Below are 27,645 nucleotides of genomic sequence, written 5' to 3' on the forward strand. Positions count from 1 at the left end.
CTTAATTGAATGAATGAGTATCCTCCCTTTGTCTCATTGGGAATCATTTAAAATCAGTTTAGTCCTTGGATTTTTATACTAAGAATGCTTTGCCAAACTAAAACTAAATTCCTTTTCTTTTATAGGTGCAGGAGACATTGTTGCCATCATGATTGGCAATCTGAAAGGCACAAAAATTCTGCAATCAATTCAAAGAGGCATACAAGTAACAATGGTCATCGAAGTAGGGAAAAAACATGGCCCTTGGGTGAATCACTATTCAATTTTCCTTGTTTCTGTGTCCTTTTTTATTATTACGGCAGCAACTGTGGGCTATTTTATCTTTTATTCTGCTAGAAGATTACGGAATGCAAGAGCTCAAAACAGAAAGCAGGTTTGTAATGGACCTTTCTTCCAATTTAAAAATATTTTACTGTTTTAATTGCAATTTCAGTGTCATGCATTTTAATACATTTCACTTGCTAGACAATGATCCATGCATGTGTTTTATGAACTGTGTGGTTTTTTAAAGTATGTCAGCTTTCATCATCTCAAATCTTTTAATTTCTGTAAATTGTCTATGGCCTTCATCCTGCCTGATTAAGTCTTCTAACACCTCATTTTGGAGTACAGCCGGGATTTTAATTATATATGTGTATAAATACATATGTTCTTTTAAATATTTGTTCTAAATTACAGAAGCATTTTATACTCAGTATAGAAAATTTAGAAATTAGAAAGCATGAGGGAAAAAATCTTCATCAAAAGCCCAAATAACAAGAAAATAGTCACCACACAAAGGTAATCACTGTTGCCCTGGCTGGTTTGGCTCAGTGGATAGAAAGTCAGCCTTCGAACTGAAGGGTCCCGGGTTCGATTCCGGTCAAGGGCACATGCCCTGGTTGCCGGCTTGATCCCCAGTAGGGGGTGTGCAGGAAGCAGCCGATCAATGATTCTCTCTCATCATTAATGTTTCTATCTCTCTCCCACTCCCTTCCTCTCTGAAACCAATATATATATTTTAAAGTAACCACTGTTATTTTACATGTATGTGTGTGCTTGAGCATGTGTGTATTTGCATGTGAGGCCAGGGCTGGAAAAAGAGACTAGGCTGAATGTTATGAGAAGGCAAGTTTAAAGGTATAATTGTGCATGATATAGTGCTAAGCTCCAGTCAGAGTCACATATTCATAATTTCCACCATATTTTAACAACTGGTATATAAACAAGTACAAAGAATATAAATAATAGAGGAAAAATACTAAAGCATCATTGAACAAAGAAGTACCCACAGTTGTGTGACATTGATCCTACTACCTTTAAACTACTTGTCATTCCTCTGATATCCTCACTTCTCTCCCTACCAACTTAACTTCCATGGTCACTCTCATGCATATGTCTTCAGTTCCCTTGGCCCTTCTCCCTCTTAGTTATACTTGCTGTCAAAATCCAACCCTGGTCAAATCCTTTTTCTCACCTACCCTATACCTGCACTTTGCATAGCTGAACTAACAGGAAAACATTGACATATATACAGACTGACCATAAACTCAGTGATCCCTTAATGCTGCCCAACAATCATACTATGTTTTCTTAGACATTTCTTCTCCTTTCCTAGGTGACTAATCATACATGTTCTGTTCTCCTTAAACATCCAACACCTCCTCCAACTTTACTCTCAATTTGTATTTTGGATCTTATTCCACTGAAAAAAATTGAAGTAATCAAAAGAGTACTTCCACAAGCTCCTCCACACCTTCCCATCTATCTGCATCTGTGTCCTCTGCCTTGGCTTCTGTTAATGTGCATGCACAAACAGGCTATTATGGCTTCCATTTTCAAAAGAACTTTTCTTGACTCTTCAGGCCAGAAACCTTGGAGTTATTCTTTTTCCTTTTTTCTCACTTCCCATATAACCTCCATAAGCAAATACTATTGGTTCTACCTTCATTATATATCCAGAATCTGATTACTTCTTACCAGTGCCACTGCTTCCACCCTGTTCCAAGCCACTATCATCTCTCACCTGCTCCAAATTTCAAGTATTTTTACCATGGCAACATGGTGAAAACACCATAGCTATGTCTCCAGAATGCTCAGTAGAGATTTAATACTTTCAGCTGTTCATATATTAGGAACAAGAATACATTTTTATGTGAACTGAGAAATTCCTCCAAAGGCCATGAAATTTTGGCCACTTCATGCACTTTTTTTCCAATAAGCAAAGATTAACCCAATTTATTTGGGAGTGAGGGTTTCTGTATGGCAAGAAAGTTCACTGAATTTCAGAACAAATTAGAATTAAAATCTTATTATAAAACCTTCATAATTATTAGACACCAGTATATGTTAATGAGTGATGATTATTTCAGTATTTAAAATTAATTGACTTCTGTCCTTCTCAAAGAAGCAGCTATCACATTGGTGGCAGGTTCAGCTTGTTATTAGCTATAGTCAAAAGGATGTTTCAAATTCCTGTGCCAGACCATTCAATAATTTCACACTGTGTTAACATTTGACATTTGTATATTGGGCTGTTTTTATCTCTAAGGTTGGAAAGAAATATGTGTCATGTATGAGTAACTACCCAAAGGTTATAGTTATAATTATAAGAGTAGTTGGTTTGCTTATGTTTGTGGTGGAGTCTGTATTTCTATATTCTAAGTGTAATAAAAACTTTATTAACATGGCATTAAACTTTGTCAGCAAGTAATACAGTTTATAAAGAACTGCCCGGTGTTCCACAAGTTTCATTGGATATTTAACTCTGGTCTCATTGTTTATTCAAATAATTTTCATATTTTATAGTTATGAATATTAACAATGATAATTAATAGCATTAAAACTCCTCATCTTTTAGAGAAGGCTTTTGAGAAGGCCTCTGTCACTACTTAGCGGGCTATATCTGTTTATCACTTGGTGACTAAAGGATTAAATTTGTGACTAATAATCTCTTTTGCTTATAAATACTTGAGAGTGCTAGAATGTCATTGACATGTTATTTAATTTTTGTGACTTCCTATTTTTATTTTTTAAAAGTAGAGAACTTTCCCTAGCAGGGTGGCTAAGTTTATTGGAGCGTCATCTCATATACCAAAAAGGTTGCAGGTTCAATTCTGAGTCAGGGCACATACCTAGATTGTCCTAAATTGTGGGTTCTATCCCCTATCCAGGCACATACAGGAGGCAACTGCTCGATGTTTCTCTCTCTCTCTCTCTCTCTCTCTCTCTCTCTCTCTCTCGCTCTCTCTCTCTCTCGCTCTCGCTCTCGCTCTCGCTCGCTCTCTTTCTCTCGCTCTCTCTTTCTCTCTCTCTTTCTTCCTTTTTTTCTAAAATCAATAAAAAAGACATATCCTTGGGTGAGGATTTAAAAAAAGGTAGAGAGCTTGATGTATATGATGGCTCTAACTATTACTAAATATTTAACAGAATTATCCCTATTTTATGGGTAGAAATGGTAATGAAGCTGAGTTACAGAAACTTACCCTCATTAGAAAATTAGGAATTCATTAAAATATTCAGGAATTTCTTCCCTATGAACCATTATGACGCATTGTGTTTAATGTAAGGCAAATTGATAAATGTACAGTATAACCATAAATTTTGATGACCAAAATACCCAAATATAATGGGCAGCACACAGTACCTGCATGCCTGACATATCATAGTATGATGTGTAAGAAAACATATCATTCCTTTTTTGTGGGTGGAAAAATTTTAAACAAGATGAAAAGTATCAGTGGGTTATGAATGAAAATAACATACTAGGCATTACATAATGGATATATGTCTCCACTAGGAACAATCCAAACCTGAAACAAGGAAGATTATGGAAAACATTATGGCATGGTCAGACTAAACTGAATTTTGGAGTAACCACTATACTTTTGACTCTGGCATGGGACACCCAGCATTTGGTGATACAATGCATGTATCCTAACCATAATCAAGCAATTAATACTCAATGGCAATAAGGCATGTGTTGGATTTTACATTGGCCAGTGAAATAAAAGTGAGCTCTACATGAAATACAAGCTGGCCTAGATATAATGAGACAAGCTGAATTTACTTTTAATGAAGAGCGACTTTCAAAAGAAAAGAATTTACTCTCTAAAATTAGACAGATTAGAAGAAAGCATCTTCCCAGAGGAGAGAAAATAATGAGAATCTGCTTGGAAAGATGACTAAGTGTAATACTCTAATACGGACCCAACGGATAATGCTAGAGAATGCTAGCTCTCAAGGCTGGGAAGGAGCATATATTCTGAGACAACAGAGTCTGTTAACTATTTTACTGCAAATGGAGGCCCAAGTAGCCCTGTGGTAATGGCCTTCCATTTTTAGCTTTGAAAGCATAGAGAGAGCATCTTTGAGACACATGCAGATCCCCAAATTTATGGAAATTTCCTGGGTGAAATTATAACTTACATTGCTGATCTCTGACTGATCTTGACCAAAGGGTGGACCAAAGTAAAACTAGCATTTAGAAATAGGAAAAAAAAACTGAATGACATTCATGTATTCCCCAGGGGAAGGAGATGGTGTTGCTGCACGACAGTCAGTGTGAACTTATAAATATATAATAATATGAGTTGAGACATATGATTGACTTTGTCTTCACCTAACCTGAAACCTATAAATAATGGAAACATTGACACTGGTGGTAACATTTGTACATAATAATATCTGGTAGGTGAGCAAAGGAAAATTCTTCTAGGAAGTTTTAATAAACAATCTGTGACATTTCCTTATTTATTTTGTAACCAAACTGTATCATAACCATATTATAATATGGCATGACACTAGTTTTATTGGTAAGATTCAACTACCTTATATAAATAAATCATATGATAATCAAATTATTGGGAAATTAAAACCTCCCTAGGATGTGATAATAATGGAGAGTGATTGACCTGAGGAAGAAATAGATTTAGTTCATTACTATATTAAATAGCTGTGTACAGTTTACCACGAAGTTCAAGTGGTCATAGATCAAGGGAGGAAACAGATGTTAAATTAGTACATCAGTATCAATATATGTGCAATGGTCTTATAGATTGAAAAAATTGTTTCTTTGGGACTATTTTCACCCTTTGTTGGCTTCTAAAGTATTACATATGCTTATCTTGTTCTTACTTTACCTTTTATATAAATGCTGTACTAACTGTAAAATCCCAAATAACTATGACTGTTGTGTTGTTTAAAACACCTTGACCAAGAACAAAGGGATGGATTGTGAGGAGAGATAACAGAGTAGATCTAGATGCTTACTCCTTGCAAATTGCCAAGGAATGGGTGATTGGCCCTGGTCAACCTCAGAAATGTGGCACTCAAAGTGCTCATTATGATGGTGATGGATGGTTTTTATAGACACCTAGAGCAATGGACCATGTTGTACCAGCTTGTCAAGGTGACTTGACACAACAATCAAGATTGATGATATGCATTTGGTTTCATTGTTGAGGTCCTGATTTTTGGCAGCATAGCCAGTTTACTACCAAAATTATCTAGTGAGCCAGCCTAGTCTCCATCTGAGCCTCGGACCCTGAAACGCAATTTGGGTCCCTGAGCAGAGATGTGCCACACATGTCCTTGTAGTTTCCTGCCAAAGAGATAGCACTCCTGTGTGGTCTCAGACAAGGAAAAACTAAGCTACAGTACTATCTTAAAAGTTATCCATGAATTTATAGCATGACTAAAAAATATTTGAAATATTTCTAGTTACATTGTTTTCTCTACTTTACTAGTATGTGAAATTAACTGGAAGATTTTATCAGCTATCTGCATGCACTATCAATATACTATACACATTTGTGGTGGGTGTGTTTGCATGCATGTCTCTGTTTCTGCATATATTTGAGAATTAATTAGTGCCTTTTACAAAACCATTATTTTGTCTCTTATGTAATAAGAGTAAATTAAACAAAATCTTATGTGAGTTGGACCTAGTTTTATAGTCTTTCTCTGATTTTCTCACTGAATAAAAGGAAGCTCCTATAGGCTTCAGGAGTTTTACATATTTACTTACTCTATATTTATATCACTAATTCTAGAGGTTTTGCTTGTCTTTCTTTGAAAAATGCTATAATCTGAGCCATACCTATCTACCAGGTTGAAATCCCCTTCTCCTTACTTCTTTTCCTGACAGTGCATTTCCTCATATTATTCGCAGTGATCACCTGCATGTGAGTGGTCTGCACTCCTTTTTACCTCCATCTCAGGAATTCTATAGACTTATGGGAAGCTATTTTATTGTCTGTACTTCCTCTTTCCTTTAGGGATGCTTTCATTCAAATATTATGCATGGGTTTTTTATTGGAAAAGATAGATTTTTTTTTCAGTTCTTATAGAGCTAAACAACCACATGACTTAGACATTGATTTTGTTCACAGGAATATATGGGGGGAAATCCTCTTACTATAATTCTTGATTTTAAGAATTCTGTTTTATACATTCTGAGCCAAATGTTTATGAAAATATTTGTTTTAAAAAGTGGTGACTAGCCCTGGTTCAGTTGGTTGGGCATCCTCCCATGTACCGAAATGTTGCCAGTTCAATTCCCAGTCAGGGGACATGCCTGGGTTGTGGGCTCAGTCCCCAATAGGGGTTGTGCAGGAAGCAGCTGATTGATGTTTCACCCTCACATCGAGGTTTCTCTCTCTACCTCTCCTCTCCCTTCCTTTCTCTTTCAAAATAAAAGAAAAATCATCTCTTTTTTTTAAATCATGACTTAAGTGCAGGAAAATCTAGTTTTCTTTTGTCCACCCTACTCTCTTTTTTAAAAAACAATATATTTTTTATTGATTTCAGAGAGGGAGATAGAGAGAAAGACAGAAACATCAATGATGAGAAAAAAAATCATTGATCAACTGCCTCCTGCACACCCCACACTGGGAATCGAGCTTGCAACCTGGGCATATGCCCTGACTGGGAATCGAACTATGACCTCCTTGTTCATAGGTCAATGCTCAACCACTGAGCCACATTGACCAGGCACACCCTCCTTTCTTGCTTTTGCAGGCCCTTCCCCTATCAGGCAATTAGGTTTGACTACATGGCTAGTGTTATTCATATAGGTTTCAGTTAAGCTAAAATCTGAATGCCTTGGGACCAAAACCAGTCTAAAAAAGTCACCAGACTGAAACATTATTTTTACTTAATTGGATATAAATACACAAATGAACTATGCAGAATATCATTTTCAGTCCAGATAAAGCCCCAATCAGAACCAAAAATACTATATACCTGAGATTCTTCAGTGACTAGGACAATCATAGCTTTTGAGTAGCTTAAATAATGACATTATGCTTATGTTAAAAAAATTGGCCAACAGCTAAGCCTCTTTGAATTAGCCTACAACTCTACTGCCAAATATTCTTCTACCAGGTATCTTTTAAGATGGGGGAGGAAGAGGTGGGAGTATGTTGTTATAATATACTTGTTTAAAAGAGTTCCCCCAAATCTCAGTAAGTAGCCAATTTAGGAAGGATTTGAAGATTGGATAATAGCTGACTTTGAGATTTCTTTTTTCTTATTTATTTTCTATATTGTCTTCATAAGGAATATGAAGCCTTTTGAAGACACAGTGGAGGCAGTGTACTATAGTGGAGAGATCATGGGCTTTAAAGCCAGTTGGATCCTGGGCTTGAATTGAATCACAGCTCTGCAGCTAACCAGCTGCCTAGACTTTAGTCAAGCTTCTTAACCTTTTCTTGTCTATAAAACTTTGATATTAAAATACCCATTCCATAAGATTGTTAATGATTAAACAAGATGACACTAAGCTTAGTGTTGAACCTGACACATGGTAGGAGCCCAATACATGTTATCTAAACTCTTCCTAAATTTAACGAGTAGAGGCTTTTAATAAGTAAAACTGTGACTTGGATGAGAAAATAATGAAAATCTGTTTTAATTTTCTAAATTCAGAAGCTAATATTTGAGCACTGACTAAGAACTATGGGATTTTTTTCATGATAAACACCCAGTCCTAGCAATCTAGCGGGAGAAAAATACACAAATAGTACAATTACAGAATATGGTAAGAGGTAGAGACAATGTCCTATTGGAATTTATAGGATAGAAGAGAATTCTGATATGGTGGAGAGACATTGAAAAAGTGTCTAATGTAAGTTGTCTAAGAAAATAGATATAATCTTGAAGTTATTTTTAAGGAATAATAGGTTAATTACATTGTGCTTTGGGGCATATTGTCTTAAAATGTTGAAACATATTTGAGCACCCAGAAATTTGACTTAAATAATATTATCCAAGCATATGTATGTAATATAAACTACTTGGTCTTAATGTTCTTCTCATATTTCAGTTTTTATAGGAATGAATGCATCTTGGAATCTTTTGCTATCAGTGTTGACAGTGAAATATTTTGAATACTATTTGCAGTTTTGCAAGTGAATTTCATCCAAGTTCCAAAAATATAGTTTGTGCTTCTTACCAAAATCACATGGCTCACATCCATATTTAAAGAAGATGACTTTTGTTTTTGTTTTTACAAAAGCTCAAGAGGAGTTACTGGAAATATTCAAACTTCCTTTTAAATGATTTTTTTTTTAATTCCAGGGCTGCTTTGTTAAACATTGGTTTCTACTGTGCTACAAATCTTTTATAAATTCTTCATAATCCAGTCCGCTGCTTAAAATCTTCTGGCATCTTGGGATTTGCTCTGTATTTTTGTATCCCCAACTTGTATCCTTGTGAGTTCATCTCTCTAATTGTGTCATAGAGTTTGTTGCTTAAGCCTAATTCAGAAGTGCTCTAACAACAAAGTGTAAAATAATTGTCAAAGACTTAACTACATGTTTTCCTTTTCACATTTCCTGTTCTTGGCTCTTTTACTTATCATTTTCATTTTTCTAATATTGGTATCTAAATAGCTTGTGATCTATATACAAAAAAAGTAGTTACTTTTGGAAGTCTAGGCCAAGGTCAGGGTCCTGTTGGCATACTGCTTGTTCACTTTAAGGACTGGCAACAATTTGAAAGACCATAGAGTCCAGGATTTGGAAAAACTTCAAAAGGTAGCTGAGTCATGGATAGGTGTATTGTAATGGAATCTTAGAATATGAAGAGTTCCAGTAACAGCTTTATCATTTAGAAGTGGCATGCCCTTTTGGACGAGTTTTTGTTTTATTTTGTCTTTGTTTTTATTTTTTACTTTTCCAAGCTTCCATTTGCTCATCTTTAAAATGAGGATATTATCTCCCTCAGGAGGTTGTTGTGATAATTAAATGAGGTAACAGATATAATGATATTTTTAAATATAATTTTATAAATATAAGGAAGTAGTACCAACTTCCTGTTCTAAGCCACAGTAAAAAAAAAAAAAAAAAAAAAAGATGATTACCTTGATGTTGGGAAGGAACACTAATTCTGGGCTTCAGTAGGACTAACTGTGAACTCAGAGATGTTGAGCAAGGCATTTCTCCTCCTTGGGCATCAGTTTTCTTATCTATCAGATTTGATATCAGGCTAAGTGAACTCTAAAAGTACTTCCAGTTCTAAAGATCCTAAGTGTACTTCCTTTCACTGTCACTCTATTATATACTTACTAGAGGCCCAGTGCACAAATTCGTGCATGGGTGGGGTCCCTCGGCCTGGCCAGAGATCAAGGCCAATTGGGGTGCCGGCTGGCCAGGGGGAGGGACCCTGGGAGGTTAGCTGGCTGGCCCCCCTGATCGGGGCCTATGGTGGGCTGACCAGCAGGGGGGAGGAGCCAGGGGGAGGGCCCATGGGCGGTTGGCCAGTGGCCCTGTCCCCGATCAGGGTGGAGGGGGCGATCAGGGTCGGGACTGGCCAGGGGAAGGGGCCACAGGAGGTTGGGGGGGGGGGTCAGGGCCCAGATCAGGCCAGTTGACCGCTGCTGTGTGCATCATAGCGACTGGTTGTTCTGGTTGTTCCACTGTTCGGTCGCTGGGCTTTTATATATATAGGCTAGAGTCCCAGTGCACAAAATCATGCATGGGTGGGGTCCCTAGGCCTATCCTGCAATCAAGCTCCAGTCCTACCCCACCGCCGCCCACCCCAGTTCCCTGTGATTCCCCGTTGGCCATCCAGTGATTAGAGCCTGCGGGCGGGACCAAGAGGTCTGCCTTCTGCCTGCTTGCCAGTCCCCAGTTCTGCCCTGCCGCCACCCACCCCAGTTCCCCATGGTTCCCCATTGGCCATCCAGTGATCATAGCCTGTGGGCTGGGGGGAGGGACTGAGCACCTCATAGCAACTGGTTGATTGGTCATTCTGGTCATTATGCCATTATGGTCACTGGCCTTTTACTATATAGGATGATATAAGTAACAAAATTGCAGGGAAAATATTTGTGCTCAAAATAAATTGCCATCATAGAATTCTTCTTGTGAGTTAACTCATAAGTCCCAAAGTGAGAATGAAGGGGCTTCGATTAGCACCTTTTTCCTTCTGAGAACTAGGCCTTCCTATTAATTATTTCTATTAAGTTATATTTGCTGGTCAGGTAACAATCTGAGAAGTTTCTGCTGTTCCTGTGACAGCAAAGAAATAGTCTAGATAGTAATCTTCTTGGCATTAAGCCAAATACCTTTCACAAAATGATATCTTATATAGGAGGTAGGTTTGAGCATTAAGGAATTTCCTTACATACCTACATTCATGGATTATTCCCTTCCAACATATATTTGCTACAGTTATATATAAACATGTTACAAGAACCTGTTATGCTTATTTTGAATAGTAGTTCATATTTTCATTTAATAAACATTTTATTGAGTGTCTTCTATATGCCAGATATTATGCTAGATACTTGAATTATGTCTAATTTTCACATAACACAAATGTCAGATGTAGGTCTCCCTGCTGGGGATGGAGATACATATATAGGGATGAGGAAACTGTTTACATTCTCACAATGACCTCTAGTTTTAGGTGCTTACTTTTTACTGAATTTTTACCAAATTTGTTCATTTTGCAGGTTAAAATAGGAAGATAGTTTATTATCTTGACATGCTGCACATGCTATCTCTCTATTACACAGAGTATCCATCCAGGTGTGACAACTGGCCTCTTCTTCGATGTACACATATATTATATTCAGTTGAAGTATTTGTGTATGAAGTAGATTTTAATGAAAGGGACAGATCTTTTTGCAGCATCACAAATAACTTCAGATTAACACTGAATAAATCATACCACCTGAGATTTTTTCTTTGGACAGTTCACCTCACATAGAGGGAGAGTTTCTCATTGATTACTCTCTTATCTTTTCCCAATCTCTCATATTTCCCCCTATACCCCAATTTTACTTCTGATTCAATTATGTACTACATTTTAGTACTTATTCCTTAAGTGAGACTGGGGCTTGTCTTTGCATGCCCAGACTCATCTAGGTATGTGCTCAGTAGAAGAAAAAACCAGGCCTACCAATCTCAGAAGCCACTCTCTTTACAAGGTAGTAGTGATTATAAACAGTATTTTTTTTTCCTAATACCAAATAACACTGTAAGGTTTGGTAATATCCTTATTTTATAGATGTGTAAACAAGCCCAAAGAATTAAATGAGTTGTTCAGGATTATTCATTTAATAAGTAACAAAGTCAGATTTTGCATCTAGTTCCATTTAAATCAAAATCCTGTGTACTTTCTACCAAGTGAGAAATGATTTAAAAAAAAAAAAGGAAAAGATGTACTTTAAGATTCTCTGAGCTTGAAAATAGGAAAGTTGCTTTGAAAATTCATAACATTTGAATTCATTTGGAATGGGGACACGTAGCTTTTACTATTATAGCCTGAAGATGCTGTTTAAGAAGTTAGGGAAACATAATAAGTGAAAAGTTTCAGTAATTTAAAAAATACTGCCCGGTATCAGATAAGTAGGACAATTATTATAATTAATTAAACTTTATCTCTTAAAAAATTTTATCTTTTAAAATCCATTTAACTGAATAAATATTTTAATTCTCTCTAACTTTATCATTGTATTTTTAATAGTTTTTGTAATACTTATTCTTTTTTATTACAGAGACAATTAAAGGCAGATGCTAAAAAAGCTATTGGAAGGCTTCAACTACGCACACTGAAACAAGGGGACAAGGTACATTTGTGACTTAAAAAATGCCTTTTGTTTTAAAGCAATGCTTAGCAAGCCATCGTTAAAGCTAAATGTTCTTCCAAAGTAGTATTTTCATTGGAATTTATAAATCTTATTAACTTTTAAAAATTTATTTAATGTTGAAGATAGGCTGAATAATGACCCCCAAAGCTATCTAGGTTCTAGTCCCTGAACTTGTAAATGTTACTTTATATGGCAAAAAGGACTTTGCAGGTGTGATTAAATTAAGGAAGGATCTTGAGATGGGGAGATTATCCTGGTGGATCCTAAATATAATCACAGAATCATTGTTAGAGGGAGGAAGGGGCAGATTTGACTACAGTACATGGAAACAAGAGGTTGGGTGACACAAGAAAGGGGCCATGAGTTAAGGAATGCAGACACCCTCTAGAATCTGGAAAAGGTAAGGAAAGGGATTCACCCCTGAAGTCTTCAGAAGTAGCACAGCACTGCCAACACCTTGATTTTTTAAATTATGATTTCCAAGACAATAAGAAAATAAATGTGTTATTTTAAACCATAAAGTAATAGTAAATTGTTTTAGCAACAATAGGAAACTAATACAATGCTTCAATATAGCTTTACTTGAATAATTAGGTTCAGATTAAGACAGTTGAAAACTACCATCAATGTGTAAAATGTGTATCAAAAATATAGAACTTATTGAAATAAAAAATACCAATTCAATAAAATAAAAAATGAATAAATTTTCTAGTAGCCACATTAAAAAATTTTTAAAAAGACAAATTAATTTTAATGCCCGATATAATATATCTAAAATATAATCATTTCAACATGTAATCAATATATAATTATTAATGCAATATTTTACATTTACATTTTACTCAGTCTGAAACATCTAGTGTATATTTTATACTTATGGCACATTTCAGTTCAAATCAGCCACATTCCAGGAGATCAACAGACACATGTGTTTAGTGGCTACTATATTGGACAGCACAGTTTGAAAAATGAGCACATATGACTAATCATCTCTAGGGTTTTCTCTATGCCATGTCATATTATGTTGCTTCTGCTGCTCTTCATTTTAAATCAGCTACAGTGTAAAAGTGTATATGTGGCTTGTTGGTTGGTGAGATCAGAATGTTAGAGTGATAGCAACTGTGGTCACAAATTTAAGCTCAACAATCAGTAAGATCTGTGCTGCTGTGTGGATGTGGCTTTTAATGTTACACCAATTGATCATAAGTAGTATAGGGTATGTGGACAGAGTGGGTAGTTGCATAAATTTTCATAACATAGCTCAGCATGTTCTAGTAAATGAAATTATAAACATAAAAAATACCATTTATAATAGCACCAAAACCATTAAACACTTAGGTATAAATCTTACAAAATATGCACAAGATCTATATGCTGAAAACTACAAAACATGAAAGAAAAAAGAAATCAAGAAAGACCTAAATAAATGTGCATGGGTCAGAACACTCACTGTTGTCAAAAAATCAATCCCAAAAAAACTAATCTATTTATTCAATGCAGTTTCAATCAAAATCCTAGTTGGATCTTTTATAGAAATTGGCAAGTTGATTCTAGGCTTATAAGGAAAATCAAAAGAACTATAATAACCAAAGCAATTTTTATAAAGAACAAATTTGGATGACTTACATTACCTGATTTGCAGAATTATTTTTTAAGATATTGTGGTATTGGAGAAAGGAGAGATCTTTATTTAAATCAATGGAATAGAAGAGAAAGTCCAGAAATAGACCAGCATATATATGGTTAATTGATTTTGACAAAGGTAGAAAGGCAATTCAATGAAGAAAATAGCCAATTGTTGGGTCTCTATATGCAATTATTGAATATTCATATGCAAAAAAATGAACCTCAACCCATACTTTATACCCTTTGTGAAAATTAACTCAAAATGGATCACAGGCCTAAATATAAAACCTAGAACTATGAAATTTTTAGAGGAAAACTTCAGAGAAAAATATCTTCACAGCTTGGGTTAGGCAAAGATTACTTAGATGTGTTACCAAAATATGCCCATTAAAGAAAAAAAATGAGAAATTTAACTCTGTCAAAATTAAGAATTTGTGCTCTTTGAAAGACACTGTTAAGAGAATGAAAAGACAAGCAACAGACTGGGAGAAAATATCTACAAACCCCATTTATACTAATGGAAGGGTACCAAATAGACCGGACGTCCTTCTGGACATCCTTTTGGACAAAGCCACAGTGGCGGGGGCCGAGGCAGAGGCAGTTAGGAGCAATCAGGCCGGCAGGGGAGAGCGGTTAGGGGCGATCAGGCAGGCAGTCAGAGGCGGTTAGGGGCAATCAGGCAGGTAGGCAGAGGCGGTTAGGGGTGATCAGGCAGGCAGGCAGAGGCAGTTAGGGGCGATCAGGCAGGCAGTCAGAGGCGGTTAGGGGCAATCAGGCAGGTAGGCAGAGGCGGTTAGGGGTGATGAGGCAGGCAGGTAGAGAGGTTAGGGGTGATCAGGCAGGCAGGCAGGTGAGCGGTTAGGAGCCAGTGGTGGTCCTGGATTGCAAGAGGGATGTCTGACTGCCAGTTTAGGTCCGATCCCGCAGTCAGACATTCCCTGAGGGGTTCCAGATTGGAGAGGGTGCAGGCCAGGCTGAGGGACTCCCTGCCCCCATGCATGAGTTTCATGCACCAGGCCTCTAGTATCTGATAAAGAGCTGTATCCAGAATCTATTAAGAACTCTCAAGACTCAACAGTAAAAAACAAGCAACCTAGTGAAAAATAAGCAAAACAGACATGTTACCACAAAATATATATGGATGGCAAAAAAGCACATAAAAGGATGTTCAACATCATTAGTCATCAGGGAAATGCAAATATAAACCACAATGAGATAACACAGCACATTCATTAGAATGTCTAAAACAAATACAAATGACAATACTAAGAGCTGGCCAAGATGTGGAAAAACTGGAACTCTCAAGCATTTGCTGGTAAGAATGCAATATGCAGCCAGTTTGGAAAACAGTTTGGCAGTTCTTTATGAAGTCAAATATACACTTTGCAAACAACCCAGCAAATATTTACTCTAGAGGAAAAAAAAAATGTGTTCACATAAAAACTTGTACACAATTGTTCAGCTTTATTAATAATTACCAACAATGGGAAAGAACCCAAATGTCCTTCAATTGGTGAATGGATAAATAACTGTGGTACATTGATATCACAGAATATTATTTAGCAATATAAAGGGAGAGGACCCTACCAATACACACAACAATATGGATGAATTGCAAATGCATTATGTTAAGTGAAAGAAATCAGACTCAAATGCAGGAGTCCATTTATATGAAATTCTAGAAAAGCCAAAAGTATAGGAACTGAAAACAAATCAGTGATTGCCAGAGGGTGGGGGTAAAAGTAGAGGTAACTACAAAGGTAGAGAGGAATTTGTTGAGGTAATAAAACTATTTTATATTTTGATTGGTGGCGATTAAGTGGCATGTTTGTCTAAACTTGCAAAACTGCATACTAAAAAGAGTAAATTTTACTGTATGTGAATTATATCTTAATTTTCTTTAAAATGCCCTGGCCGGTTTGGCTCAGTGGATAGAGTGTGGGCCTGTGGACCAAAGGGTTGCAGGTTCGATTCTGGTCAAGGGCAGGTACCTCAGTTGCAGGTTCCTCTTCAGCCCGGACCCTGGTCAGGGCTCATGCAGGAGGCAACCAATTGATTTGTTTCTCTCACATTGATATTTCTTTGTCTTTCTCGCTTCCATTCTCTCTAAAAAATCAATGGAAAAATATCCTCGGGTGAAGATTAAAAAATAAAAATAAATAAATGGGACAACATAGCTAAAGAATTGTACAAATGGCATTTTGTAAATTAAATCTAGGAAAAATGTTTAAATAAGTGCTCCATGTTTTTCTTTGTGCTATTCCCCTTTTAGATAACTTTATTCTTTTACATTTTTAAGTCTAAATAATTTTATTTTAAATTTCAATTATGTAATGCAGTGTAATCAACTGTAATCACCATGTTTTATATTAGATCCTGAGACCTTATAGCTGAAAGTTTGTACCCTTTTACCAACTTCTCTCAATTTCTTTCACCTCCAGTCCCTGGCAACCACGTTTCTACTCTCTGTTTCTATAAGTTTGACTTTTTAAAGATTCTAATTAAGTGTAAATAATTTTAAATTGCTTATTAAGCATAGTCATTTAGTGATATGATGTTCTTTCTATAGGATTTTATGCAATTTAAGACATGTATATTCTGATCTTGCTCTGTAGTTTAATGTATTGTTTCTTATCCACTAGAGTAACAATAACTATTTGCCCATAGGAAATTGGTCCTGATGGAGATAGTTGTGCTGTGTGTATTGAATTGTATAAACCAAATGATTTAGTGCGCATCTTAACCTGCAAGTAAGTTTGATTTTCATTTATATCATCAATAAGAATAGCTGATTTACAAAAATGATTGTAATGGGGGAAACTATTTTGAATGTTTCCAAATTGATGTAAAGTATTTATTTTGTTATTTTCATTTGAATATAGGAGAATGCTTTATTTTTAATGTTACTGAAATTGGCATATGGCTAATTATATAAAGTTTCCATAATTTGGTAAAATTTGTAAACTAGTCCTATCCAATAAGGAGGGAATATGCTAATTGACACTCACGCAGTCACAAATATGGCGGTGCCCACAGCCAATAAGGAGGGAATATGCTAATTGACTGCCCTGCCCTCAAAGATGGCGGTGCCCACAGCCACAAGATGGCAGCGCCCAGTTTCCTCAGTCCCATCGGGACAGCAGGCGTGTGGAGCGGCCTGCCTCTGGAGTCCCCCAGTCCCCTCAGCCCCCCAGCCACCCAAGGCCAGCCCGAGGCACAAGCCTCAGATGGCAGCTGCCCAGCTGCCCAGAGCCACCTGAGGCTCAGGTAACCAGGGCCAGCCGAGGCTTGCGCTGCTGGCAGTGGCAGCAGCAGAGGTGTGATGGGACGTCGCCTTCCCCTGATCGCTGGGTCACCTCCTGCCCCTGAGGGCTCCCGGACTGTGAGAGGGGGCAGGCCAGGCTGAGGGATCCCCCCTCCAGTGCATGAATTTTCATGCACCGGGCCTCTAGTTTCATATAAAACTGAGAACCTAGTCATCACCACAATTATATATATACTAGATTATTTAAATTCATGCTAGCAATCCTATTAAGGAAAAAACATAACATCAACTTATTAGTACCTATTTGGAAGAATTCATTCTTTTGTGGGGTTTTTTATTTATTAACTCTCTTCTGAAAGTTGTTCTTAACACTCTTTCTTTTAGCTACTAAAAAGTGGTGCTCTAAGCATGTATCACATTGCCTAAAGAATCAGCACTATGTTGTATATACTATATTATTGGGAATGACCAACCATACCATTTTACAGTTAGGAAATGACAAGATAATTAAGATCTGAAATACTGAACAAAGTCTTAGGACAGCAGTGTCTTAGCCACTTTTCAAATAATGAGTATTGAAACTATTTCTTTTGAAGCTAGAATAATAGGGCTTTTATATTAAAAAATACTATATTATGAAATTTCTAAATTTTGCTTCTGTGGCTCCTTCTCAATATTTATGCTGTAATATGGTTATTTTCAACCCACATGCCACAAGAATTTTTAAAACATGCAATACCTGACTATTTAGTCAGGGCCACTGATTTCTTTTCCCTTAAATTGTCAAATAAAAAATGACAACGTCCAACACAATAGCTGTCTGGTATGAATGAATCAAAATTATACCTAGTTTTTTGTCAGATTGGCAAAAAATATCATATATTTTTTGGTGTGCCACAGAATTTGAGTAACTAGTTTATGTGTGCCATGAGATAAAAAAAGGTTGAAAATCACTGCTGTAATAGTGTGTTTATAAGAGAAAAAAAAACATCTGTTAAAAGACTAAGTGAAATTACAGGGTAACCTGTTAGTACATTAGGCAAAGTGTTGTTGCTATTTCACAACTGATAAATTATTTGTTTTTTCCTTTATTAGCCATATTTTCCATAAGACATGTGTTGATCCATGGCTGTTAGAACATAGGACTTGCCCCATGTGCAAATGTGATATACTCAAAGCTTTGGGAATTGAGGTAAACATTACTAAACTGCTTATATGAAGGAACTCAAACAATGTATTATTTATGTATCGGGCGTCAGGAGAATGACATCCTTATTTTTTAGCTATGTAATGTGCTAGACTTACAGGGTATACCAAAAATTGAACCTATTTATATCATAGTGACAGTAAGGTGCCATGTTGGATTACCTCCATTTTTTGTCTTTCCCCCTTTTCTCAAATGTACTTATTTTTTGGTCAGAATTTGAAGTAATGTTCTTATGAACTTCCAACTGGCTTCTAGTACCCCTCTCTCATTTTTACTGTCTTACTATTCCATAGCAACCAAACTTGTAGATAAATGAGCATGTATAGTTTCATTAAGTATAAATAATAAATTATAATTATATTTGGTAAATGAAAAAAACTACCTCTCCCACAGTACACACAACAGAAAGTCAAACTCAACAAAATCTTCCTGATTTGAGGAGATATAGAATACAGTAATTCTCAATTCCCCAAAGAACAGCATAATATTTTTTTATTGCCTACCTTGTATCAGGCATTGTATTATGAAGTACTGGGATCACCCAGATGAATATGTCAGGTGTGATGACAATCTGCTTGTAATATCTTTTGCCCCATTGATGGACCCAATTACTCCAACTGCTCTGGCTGGGACCAGCAAGAGATTTTTGTGATTATTAAAAGGGATTATAGGTTTTAAAGGTTACAAGCATTGCTATAGCCCAGCTGGCATGGCTCAGTAGTTGAGCCAGGAGGTCAAGGTTCAATTCCAGGTCAGGGCATATGCCTGGGTTGTGGGCTCGATCCCCAGTATAGGGTATGCAGGAGTCAGCCGATTATTGATTCTCTCTCATCATTGATGTTTCTCTCTCCCTCTTCATTCCTCTCTGAAATCAATAAAAATATATTTAAAAGAAAAACCATTGCTGTAATAAGTCACCTATGAATAAACTTTGTATGATATGTCAAAGAAGAGCATGTACTCTGAGTCTTTTAATTTCTTCAAATGTTTTCCAAAGGTGGATATTGAAGATGGATCTGTGTCTTTACAAGTCCCTGTATCCAATGAAGCATCTAATAGTGCCTCACCTCATGAAGAGGATAATCGCAGTGAGACTGCATCATCTGGATATGCTTCAGTTCAGGGAGCAGATGAACCACCTTTGGAGGAACATGTGCAGTCAGCAAGTAAGCACCATGCTGAGGGTCAAGTGCCCCACAAATGATACCTTGTGGTTCTTAGCATTTGTTTCATTCATCCATTAATGCATTTCAGATATTTTTCTATGAACAACAATGCACTGCAGGATGCATCTCTTCCTTAGCTTAATATACATATATTCAAATGAACCTGAAGCGGATGAAATACCTCAGGAGTGGGAATTACAGAAGAAAAAGATTTATTAGAAAGCTTCTTTCTGATGCATTTAAGTGTTGGCTTGTTAATTTACAGAGGCTAGGGGGAAACTTTAAATTTTATAAGCCATTGTTTATTGCAGACCAATCAGCAATTAAAAAAGGAGTTCTTAAATGATAAAAATAGAATTCAATTTACAAAAGCTTGATTTGTATACAAGTTCTCAGAACCCATCTTTTGCACAGATTGAAACTTTGCTTAAGAATAGTATATGCTGCCACCTGTTGATTATTTACAATGAAATGAACAAACCTTGGAAACTAAAATTGAATACAATAGTGCCCCCTTATCCCTGTTTTTGCTTTCCAAGGTTTCAGTTGCCTACAATCAACTACAGTCTGAAAATATTAAATGGAAAATTCCAGAAATAAGCAATTCATAAGTTTTACACTGTGTGCCGTTCTAAGTAGTGTGATGAAATCTTACGCACTGTATAAGCTCCCTGCATGTTAGTCACTTAGTAGCCACTTCAGTTATCAAATCAACTGTCCCTGTATTACAGTGCTTGTGTTCAACCAATCCTTATAATAGCCTAATGCTATGTCACAATACCTATGTCATTCACCTCATTTCATCTGATCACATAGCATTGTATCATCTCACATCCTTGCAAGTAGGGTGAGTATAGTACAATAAGATATTTTAAGAAAGCACATTCATTTGACTTTTATTCTTAATTTGTTAATCTTTTGCTGTGCCTAATTTATAAATTAAACTTTATTATATGTATATATGCATAGGAAAAAAACATAATAGATATAGAATTCTGTACTATCCACAGGTTCAGGCATCCACTGGGAGGTATCGGAACATATTCCCTGTTGATAAGGGGAAAGTACTGTATATTATTCATGAAAATTCATGTGAATCAGTATTGCAGCTTAATAATACCATAATAGTAAAGAAATTTTAGGGAATTTAGTGACTTTTTTTCTTAGAAAATCTCTATACAAAATATTTTCCCTGATTTTAACTTCCAACTTTTTCATGGTTTTTGATGGTTTGAAATTTTAAAAAAAATTTTTTTTTATTTAATCCTCATCTATAATAATTAAAGGGTAATAGCTAGTTAAACCGGATGTCTTCTGGACGTCATTTCGAATTCTTCCTGACGAAGCTGGGGTGGAGGGAAGCCAGTCCAGGTCCCGGTGCCTGCGGGTGGCCAGAGGGAAGCCAGCCCAGGTCCCGAGTGCCGGAGGGAAGCTGGTGCCAGCAGCCGGGGGAAGGAAGGCCTACTCTTGCACTAATTTTTGTGCATCGGGTCTCTAGTTTAGAGATAAACTAACTCTGGCATAGAGGCAGAAGAAAAACTAAATGTCAAGATGACTTGTGAAATGCCAAATGTCAGCTTCCTATGACATAAACCTTTGTCCTCTGTAGTCTTATCAGTGCCATAGATACTATTTCTGAAGATCTCAGGAGGAACATTATACAAATGTAAACATTTTATTGCATGTAATCTAATCTTCAGACATATCCTAGAGTATAACGTCATCATAAGAATCTTAATAATCTCTGGATTATTCGGCCTATAACAGGAAATCATTATATATTTGCCCCAGATGAGATTGAGATTTTGTTCCCATAACTATGTGGTAATAGAATTCAGTGAAGATAAAGGAGAGAGTACAAGATAACTCAGTTTATTGCTAGACTTGTTTTATAAAGTTCCAACCTTTTTTTGTGCTCTGTTCTTGTGGGAGAGGATGGTAAGCACAACAGTTTTTGCAGGGAATTTGAGAAACAAATGAAATGATGATCCATGTTCCTCCTCCTCCTCTATTCTTTTTTTTTTCTTTATTGATTAAGGTATTACATATGCGTCCTTATCCCCTCATTGCTCCCTCAACCCCCACCACTAATGCCCTCACCCCCCTGGTGTCTGTGTCCACAGGTTAGGCTTATATGCATGCACACAAGTCCTTTGGTTGATCTCTCCTCCTTACCCCCGCCCTCCCCTTCCTTCCCTCTGAGGTTTGACAGTCTGATCGATGCTTCTCTGTCTCTGGATCTGTTTTTGTTCATCAGTTTATGTTGTTCATTATATTCCACAAATGAGTGACATCATGTGATATTTATCTTTCTCTGAATGGCTTATTTTGCTTAGTATAATGCTCTCCAGTTCCATCCATGCTGTTGAAAATGGTAAGAATTCCTTCTTTTTTACTGCAGAGCAATATTCCATTGTGTAGATGTACCACAGTTTTTTAATCCACTCATCTGCTGATGGGCACTTAGGCTGTTTCCAAATCTTAGCTATTGTAAATTGTGCTGCTATGAACATAGGGGTGCATATATCCTTTCTGATTGGTGTTTCTAGTTTCTTGGGATATATTCCTAGAAGTGGGATCACTGGGTCAAATGGCAGTTCCATTTTCAGTTTTTTTGAGGAAACTCCATACTGTTCTCCACAGTGGCTGCACCAGTCTGCATTCCCACCAGCAGTGCACGAGGGTTCCTTTTTCTCTGCATCCTCACCAGCACTTGTCATTTGTTGATTTGTTGATGATAGCCATTCTGACAGGTGTGAGATGGTACCGCATTGTCGTTTTGATTTGCATCTCTCAGATGATTAGTGACTTTGAGCATCTTTTCATATGTCTCTTGGCCTCCTTATGTCCTCTTTCAAAAAGTATCTATTTAAGTCCGTTGCCCATTTTTTGATTGGGTTGTTTATCTGTCTTTTGTTAAGTTGTATGAGTTCCCTGTAAATGTTGGAGATTAAAACCTTATCAGTGATAACATTGGCAAATATGTTCTCCCCTGCAGTGAGCTTTCTTGTTTTTCTGTTGATGGTATTTCTTTTGCTGTGCAGAAGCTTTTTATTTTTATGTAGTCCCATTTGTTTATTTTCTCTTTAGTTCACATTGCCCTATGAGCTGTATCGGTGAAGAAATTGCTTCCACATATGTCTGAGATTTTGCTGCCTGTGGATTCCTCTAATATTTTTATGGTTTCCCATCTTATGTTTAAGTTCTTTATCCATTTTGAGTTTATTTTTGTGTATGGTGTAAGTTGGTGGTCTAGTTTCATTTTTTTGCATGTATCTGTCCAATTTTCCCAACACCATTTATTGAAGAGCCTGTCTTGACTCCATGTATGCTCTTGCCTCCTTTGTCAAATATTAATTGAGCGTAGTGGTTTGGGTCGATTTCTGGGTTCCCTATTCTATTCCATTGGTCTATATGCCTCCTCTATTCTTCATCTGAATGAATGATAGTAACACCCACCTAGGTGCCTCAAACCTGAAACTAGGGAAATCCTTGATTCTTCCCTCTCCCCTGTTCTATGGATTCAACATCCTTTTTCTCTAACCAGTTCCCTAATTTCCAACCTTAATTTCACAGTCATAGCTTGAGTAACTATCTTCTCTCTGCCCATTTCTTCCCTCTTCCTCCCCCCAACATTGGAGAAGCCCCGTCTAATTCCTGTTCCTCCTTTAAAACATGCCTCCCTTTGAGTAGCCTCCCTTAACTTCTATCCATCAAGGTCTATCCATGTTGATGTGTGGTCCTATGTCTGCTTCCATACAAGTTCTATCGCATTTATTGCACTGAATTGTATTAAAACTTTTAAAAGTTCCTTTGGATACTGACAGTATCTTATTATTCACTGGTTTATATCCACAACTAACAGTCTGACACATAACAAATAAATGTTGAGTGAATAATCACCTAGAATAGATTTAATTTAATTTTTAAAATATATTTTATTGATTTCAGAGAGAAAGAGAGAGGGATAGAGAGAAAGAAACATCAATGATGAAAGAGAATCATTGATCAGCTGCCTCCTGCATACCCCCCTCTGGGGATCGAGCCCGCAACCCGGGCATGTGACCTGAGCAGGAATCAAACTGTGACCTCTTGGTTCATAGGTTGACACTCAACCACTGAGCCACACTGGCCACGCCTAGATTTAATTTTTTATGTGATTATGTATTACTAGTTTGGGTATCTTGCCTATTAACCATTGATTATTATATTGATAGTTGATTTAAATAACTTTGTAAACATGCAATTGATTAATTTATGTCTGCATGTCCAATAATTATGCTAAGTTTTATTAGAGCACTGGTTTTCAACCTTAAGCATGCGTCAAGTCACCTGGAGGGCTTGCTAAAAGACAGGGGCTACCACCAGTTTCTGACTGAGTAGATCTTGGTTGGGACCTGAGAATTTTTATTTCTAGTAAGTTCCCAGGTGATACAGATGCTGCTGGTCCAGGGACCACACTTTGAGAACCACTAAATAAGGGTGTTAGTTCTTAAACCTAACTATACATTGGAATCACCCAAAGAAACTTTAAACATTACTGATGACTGGGCTCTACCCCAGAATGTTTAAATCAGAATCCATGAGGGGTAAGGACCAATACAGGTTTTTAAATTTTATTAATTTTAATTTGAAATAATTTCAAGCTGCCAAAAATGTTTAAAATAGTACAAAGAATGCCCATATACCTGTCACCCAACTTTTCCAAATGTTAACATTTTATATAACCATATGCAATGATCAAAACCAGGCAATTCACTGATAAAATATTAGCTAAACTGTAGATGTTACTCAAATTTCATCAGTTTACCCAATAATGTTCTTTTACTGTCCAAGGATCACACATTGCCTTACCTTTTTTTATTCTTTCCCCACCCCCCAGCCTTATTGAGATATACGTATACATACTTAATATACTGTATAACATTATGTAAGTTTAAGGTGTGCAACATAATGATTTGATACACCTGTATATTGCAAAATTATTACCACATTCATGTTACTTAAGAAAACCATCATCTCACATAATTATAAAATTTTTGCATATGGTGAAAACAGTGTCTACTCCCTTAGCAACTTTTAAGTACATAATACTTATAGTCACCATTTTGTACATTAGATCCCCAGAACTTATTAATTTTATAACTGGAAGTTTCTACACTTTGACCAACATTTCCCCACCCTGGCAACTACCAACATACTCTCTGTTTCAATGAGTTCAGCTTTTTTTTTTTTTTTTAAGATTCCATATATAAGTGAGTTCATGTAGTATTTGTCTTTCTTTGGCTTACTTCATTTAGCACAATGTTCTCAAGGTCTATCCATGTTGATGTAATGTGAGGATTTCCTTATTCCTCATGGCTGAATAATAAATACTCTGTATATATCATCATATTTTCTTTATCCATTCATCTGTCAATGAGCACTTAGGTTGTATTCAGGTCTTGGCTATTGTGAATAATGCTGCAGTGAACATGGAAATGCAGCTATCTCTTCAAGATAGTGATATAATTTCCTTCTAATATATAACCAGAAGTAGAACTGCTGGATCATGTGGTAGTTATCTTTTTAACCTTTTGCACTCGGATGTCAAGTGTGACTCGACACGGTTAGCACCGGTAGCAGCTCGAGAAAAAAGCAAGCGAGTGCAAAGGGTTAATATTTTGAGGAAACCCAATACTGTTTCTGTTTCCATAGTGACTTTACACTACCACTAACAGTGCACTAAGGTTTTCTTTCTTTTTTAAAAAAGATTTTTAAAAAATATATTGATTGAATTTTTTAGAAAGGAAGAGACTTCGATTTGTTTTTCCACTTATTTACTAGTATACATTCATTGGTTGATTATTGTATGTGCCCTGACCGAGGATCAAACCCACAACTCTGGTGCATGATGTACCAACCAACTAAGACACCCTATCAGGGCAGGTTTCTTTTTTCTATATCCTAACCAACACTCATCTCCTGTCATTTTGATAATAGCTATTCTACCAAGTGTGAGACAATATCTCATTTTGGTTTTGATTTGCATTTCTCTGATGGTTAGTGATGTGGAGCATCATTTTATGTAATTGTTGGCCATTTGTATGTATGTATTTGGGAAAATATCCATTCAGTTCCTCTGTCCATGTTTTAATTGGATTTGAGGGTTTTTGTTTGTTTGTTTTGTTTTGTTTTGTTTTTTTGCTATTGAGCTGTATGAGTTCCTTATATATTTGGATATTAACACCTTATGTAATATATTGTTTGCAAACATTTTCTCCCATTCTGTAAGTTGCCTCTTCATTCTATTGTTTATTTTGCTGTGCAGAAGCTTTTTAGATTGTTATATTCCCACTTGTTGATTTTTGCTTTTGTTGCTTGTGCTTTGGTGTCATAGCCAAAAAATTGTTGCAAGATCAATGTCAAGGAGCTTTTCCCCTATGTTTTCTTCTAGGAGTTTTAGGATTTTAGTTCTCATGTTTAAGTCTTTAATCCATTTTTAGTTCATTTTGGGGAGTGGTATAAGGTAGGAGTCCAGTTTTATTCTACTGCATGTGAATATACAGTTTACCTAATACCATTTATTGAAAAGACTATCTTTTCCCCATTGAGTGTTCTTGGCTCTCTTTTCAAAAATAAGTTGACTGCATATGCCTGGGTTTATTTCCAGGCTCTCAATTCTGATCCATTGATCTATGCTTCCATTTTTATGCCAGTACCACACTGTTTTAATTACTATAGCTTTGTAGTATAGTTTGAAATCAGGAGTGTGATGCCTCCCACTTTGTTGCTTATGCTATCTGGGGTGTTTTATGTTTCCATTTGAAGTTTAGGATTTTCTTTATATTCCTGTGAAAAATGCCATTGGAATTTTCATAGGGAGCATATTGAATCTATAGATGGCTTTGGGCAGTATGGGCATTTTAACAATATTAATTGTTATGATCCATGAACATGGGATGTTTCCATTTATCTGTGTCTTCTTCCATATTGTTCATCAATGTTTTATAATTTTCATTGCATAGATTTTCACTTCTTTGGTTAAATTAATTCATAACTATTTTATTGTTTTTGATAAATTGATAATCCTACTGTAAATGGGATTTTCTTTAATTCTTTTTCAGGTATTTCATTGTTAATGTATAGAAATATACTAATGGTTTTTGTATATTGCTTTTATATCCTGAAACTATACTGAAAAAATTAGTTCTAATAGTCTTTTGGTGGAATCTTTAGTATTTTCTTTATATAAGGTCATGTCATCTGGAAACAGACAGTTTTATTTCTTCCTTTTTGATTTTGAGGGCTTTTTTTTCATTTTCTTGACTAATTGCTTTGGCTATGACTTCCAATACTATGTTGAATAGGAGTGGTGAGAGTGGGCACACTTGTTCCTGATTTTAGAGGAAAAGCTTGCAGTTTTTCATTGTTGATTAAGATATTAGCTGTAGGTTTGTCATATATGGCCTTTGTTACATTTGGGTATGTTCTGTCAATACCTAATTGGTTGAGAGGTCCACATTGTATTTAATTGTAATGTCTTAGTTTTCGATCTGTGTCTATTCCTTAGTCTTTGTCTTTCATGACCTTGACACTTTTGAAGACTACTGGTCAGTTATTTTATAGAATTTCTCTCAATTTGGACTTGTCTGATGTTTTTCAATGATTAAATTCATTGTCCTTTTCTATTTTAGGCAAGAATACCACAGAAATGATGTGCCCTTTTCTGCCTTATCTATACTAATAAAAGGGTAATATGCTAATTAGACCAGGAGACCTTCCAGAGATCCTTCCGAACAAAGCCATGGTGGCTGAGCTGAGGCATAGGTGGTTAGGGGCGATCAGGCCAGCAGGGGAGGGTTTTTGGGGGTGATCAGGCCGGCAGGGGGGCGGTTAGTTGAGGGCGAGCAGGCCGGCAGGGGGGGGCCAGTTGGGAGTGAGCAGGCCAGCAGTTGGGGGGGAGGGGGCAGTTGGGGGCAATCAGGCCAGCAGGCAGAGCAGTTAGGGGTGATCAGGCAGGAAGGCAGGTGAGCAGTTAAGAGTCAGCGGCCCCGGATTGCGAGAGGGATGTCCGACTGCAATAGTTTAGGCCCTATCCCACCTAAACCGGCAGTCGGACATCCCCCAAGGGGACCCAGATTGGAGAGGGTGCAGGCCGGACTGAGGGACACCCCTCCCCGTGCATGAATTTCATGCACCGGGCCACTAGTATCATATAATGAGTCACATGATATCCATGTCTTATTACTGATAGTTTGAACTTTGTTCAATTGGTTAAGGGTGGTGTCTGTCAAGCTTCTCCTCTTAAAGTTACTGTTTT

At 36.6% G+C, this 27,645-nt stretch overlaps 1 protein-coding gene across 3 annotated transcripts in view; it reads left to right on the plus strand.

Moving 5' to 3' along the window:
* Positions 1-27,645, plus strand: part of RNF128 (ring finger protein 128) — a gene marked incomplete at its 5' end in the record, with an annotated part of 118,796 nt that overhangs the window by 83,627 nt on the left and 7,524 nt on the right. For 2 of the 3 annotated variants that reach the window (XM_079765833.1, XM_079765832.1), the window contains 5 exons: positions 126-373; positions 11,987-12,058; positions 16,373-16,455; positions 18,066-18,162; positions 19,175-19,343. In XM_079765833.1, coding sequence (XP_079621959.1) covers positions 126-373; positions 11,987-12,058; positions 16,373-16,455; positions 18,066-18,162; positions 19,175-19,343 — 669 coding nt within the window. The remainder of the gene's footprint in view (positions 1-125; positions 374-11,986; positions 12,059-16,372; positions 16,456-18,065; positions 18,163-19,174; positions 19,344-27,645) is intronic. The other variant, XM_079765834.1, reaches the window with a different exon arrangement.

Source organism: Cnephaeus nilssonii (genome assembly GCF_951640355.1).
Source record: "Cnephaeus nilssonii genome assembly, chromosome: X".
Lineage (NCBI taxonomy): Eukaryota > Metazoa > Chordata > Mammalia > Chiroptera > Vespertilionidae > Cnephaeus > Cnephaeus nilssonii.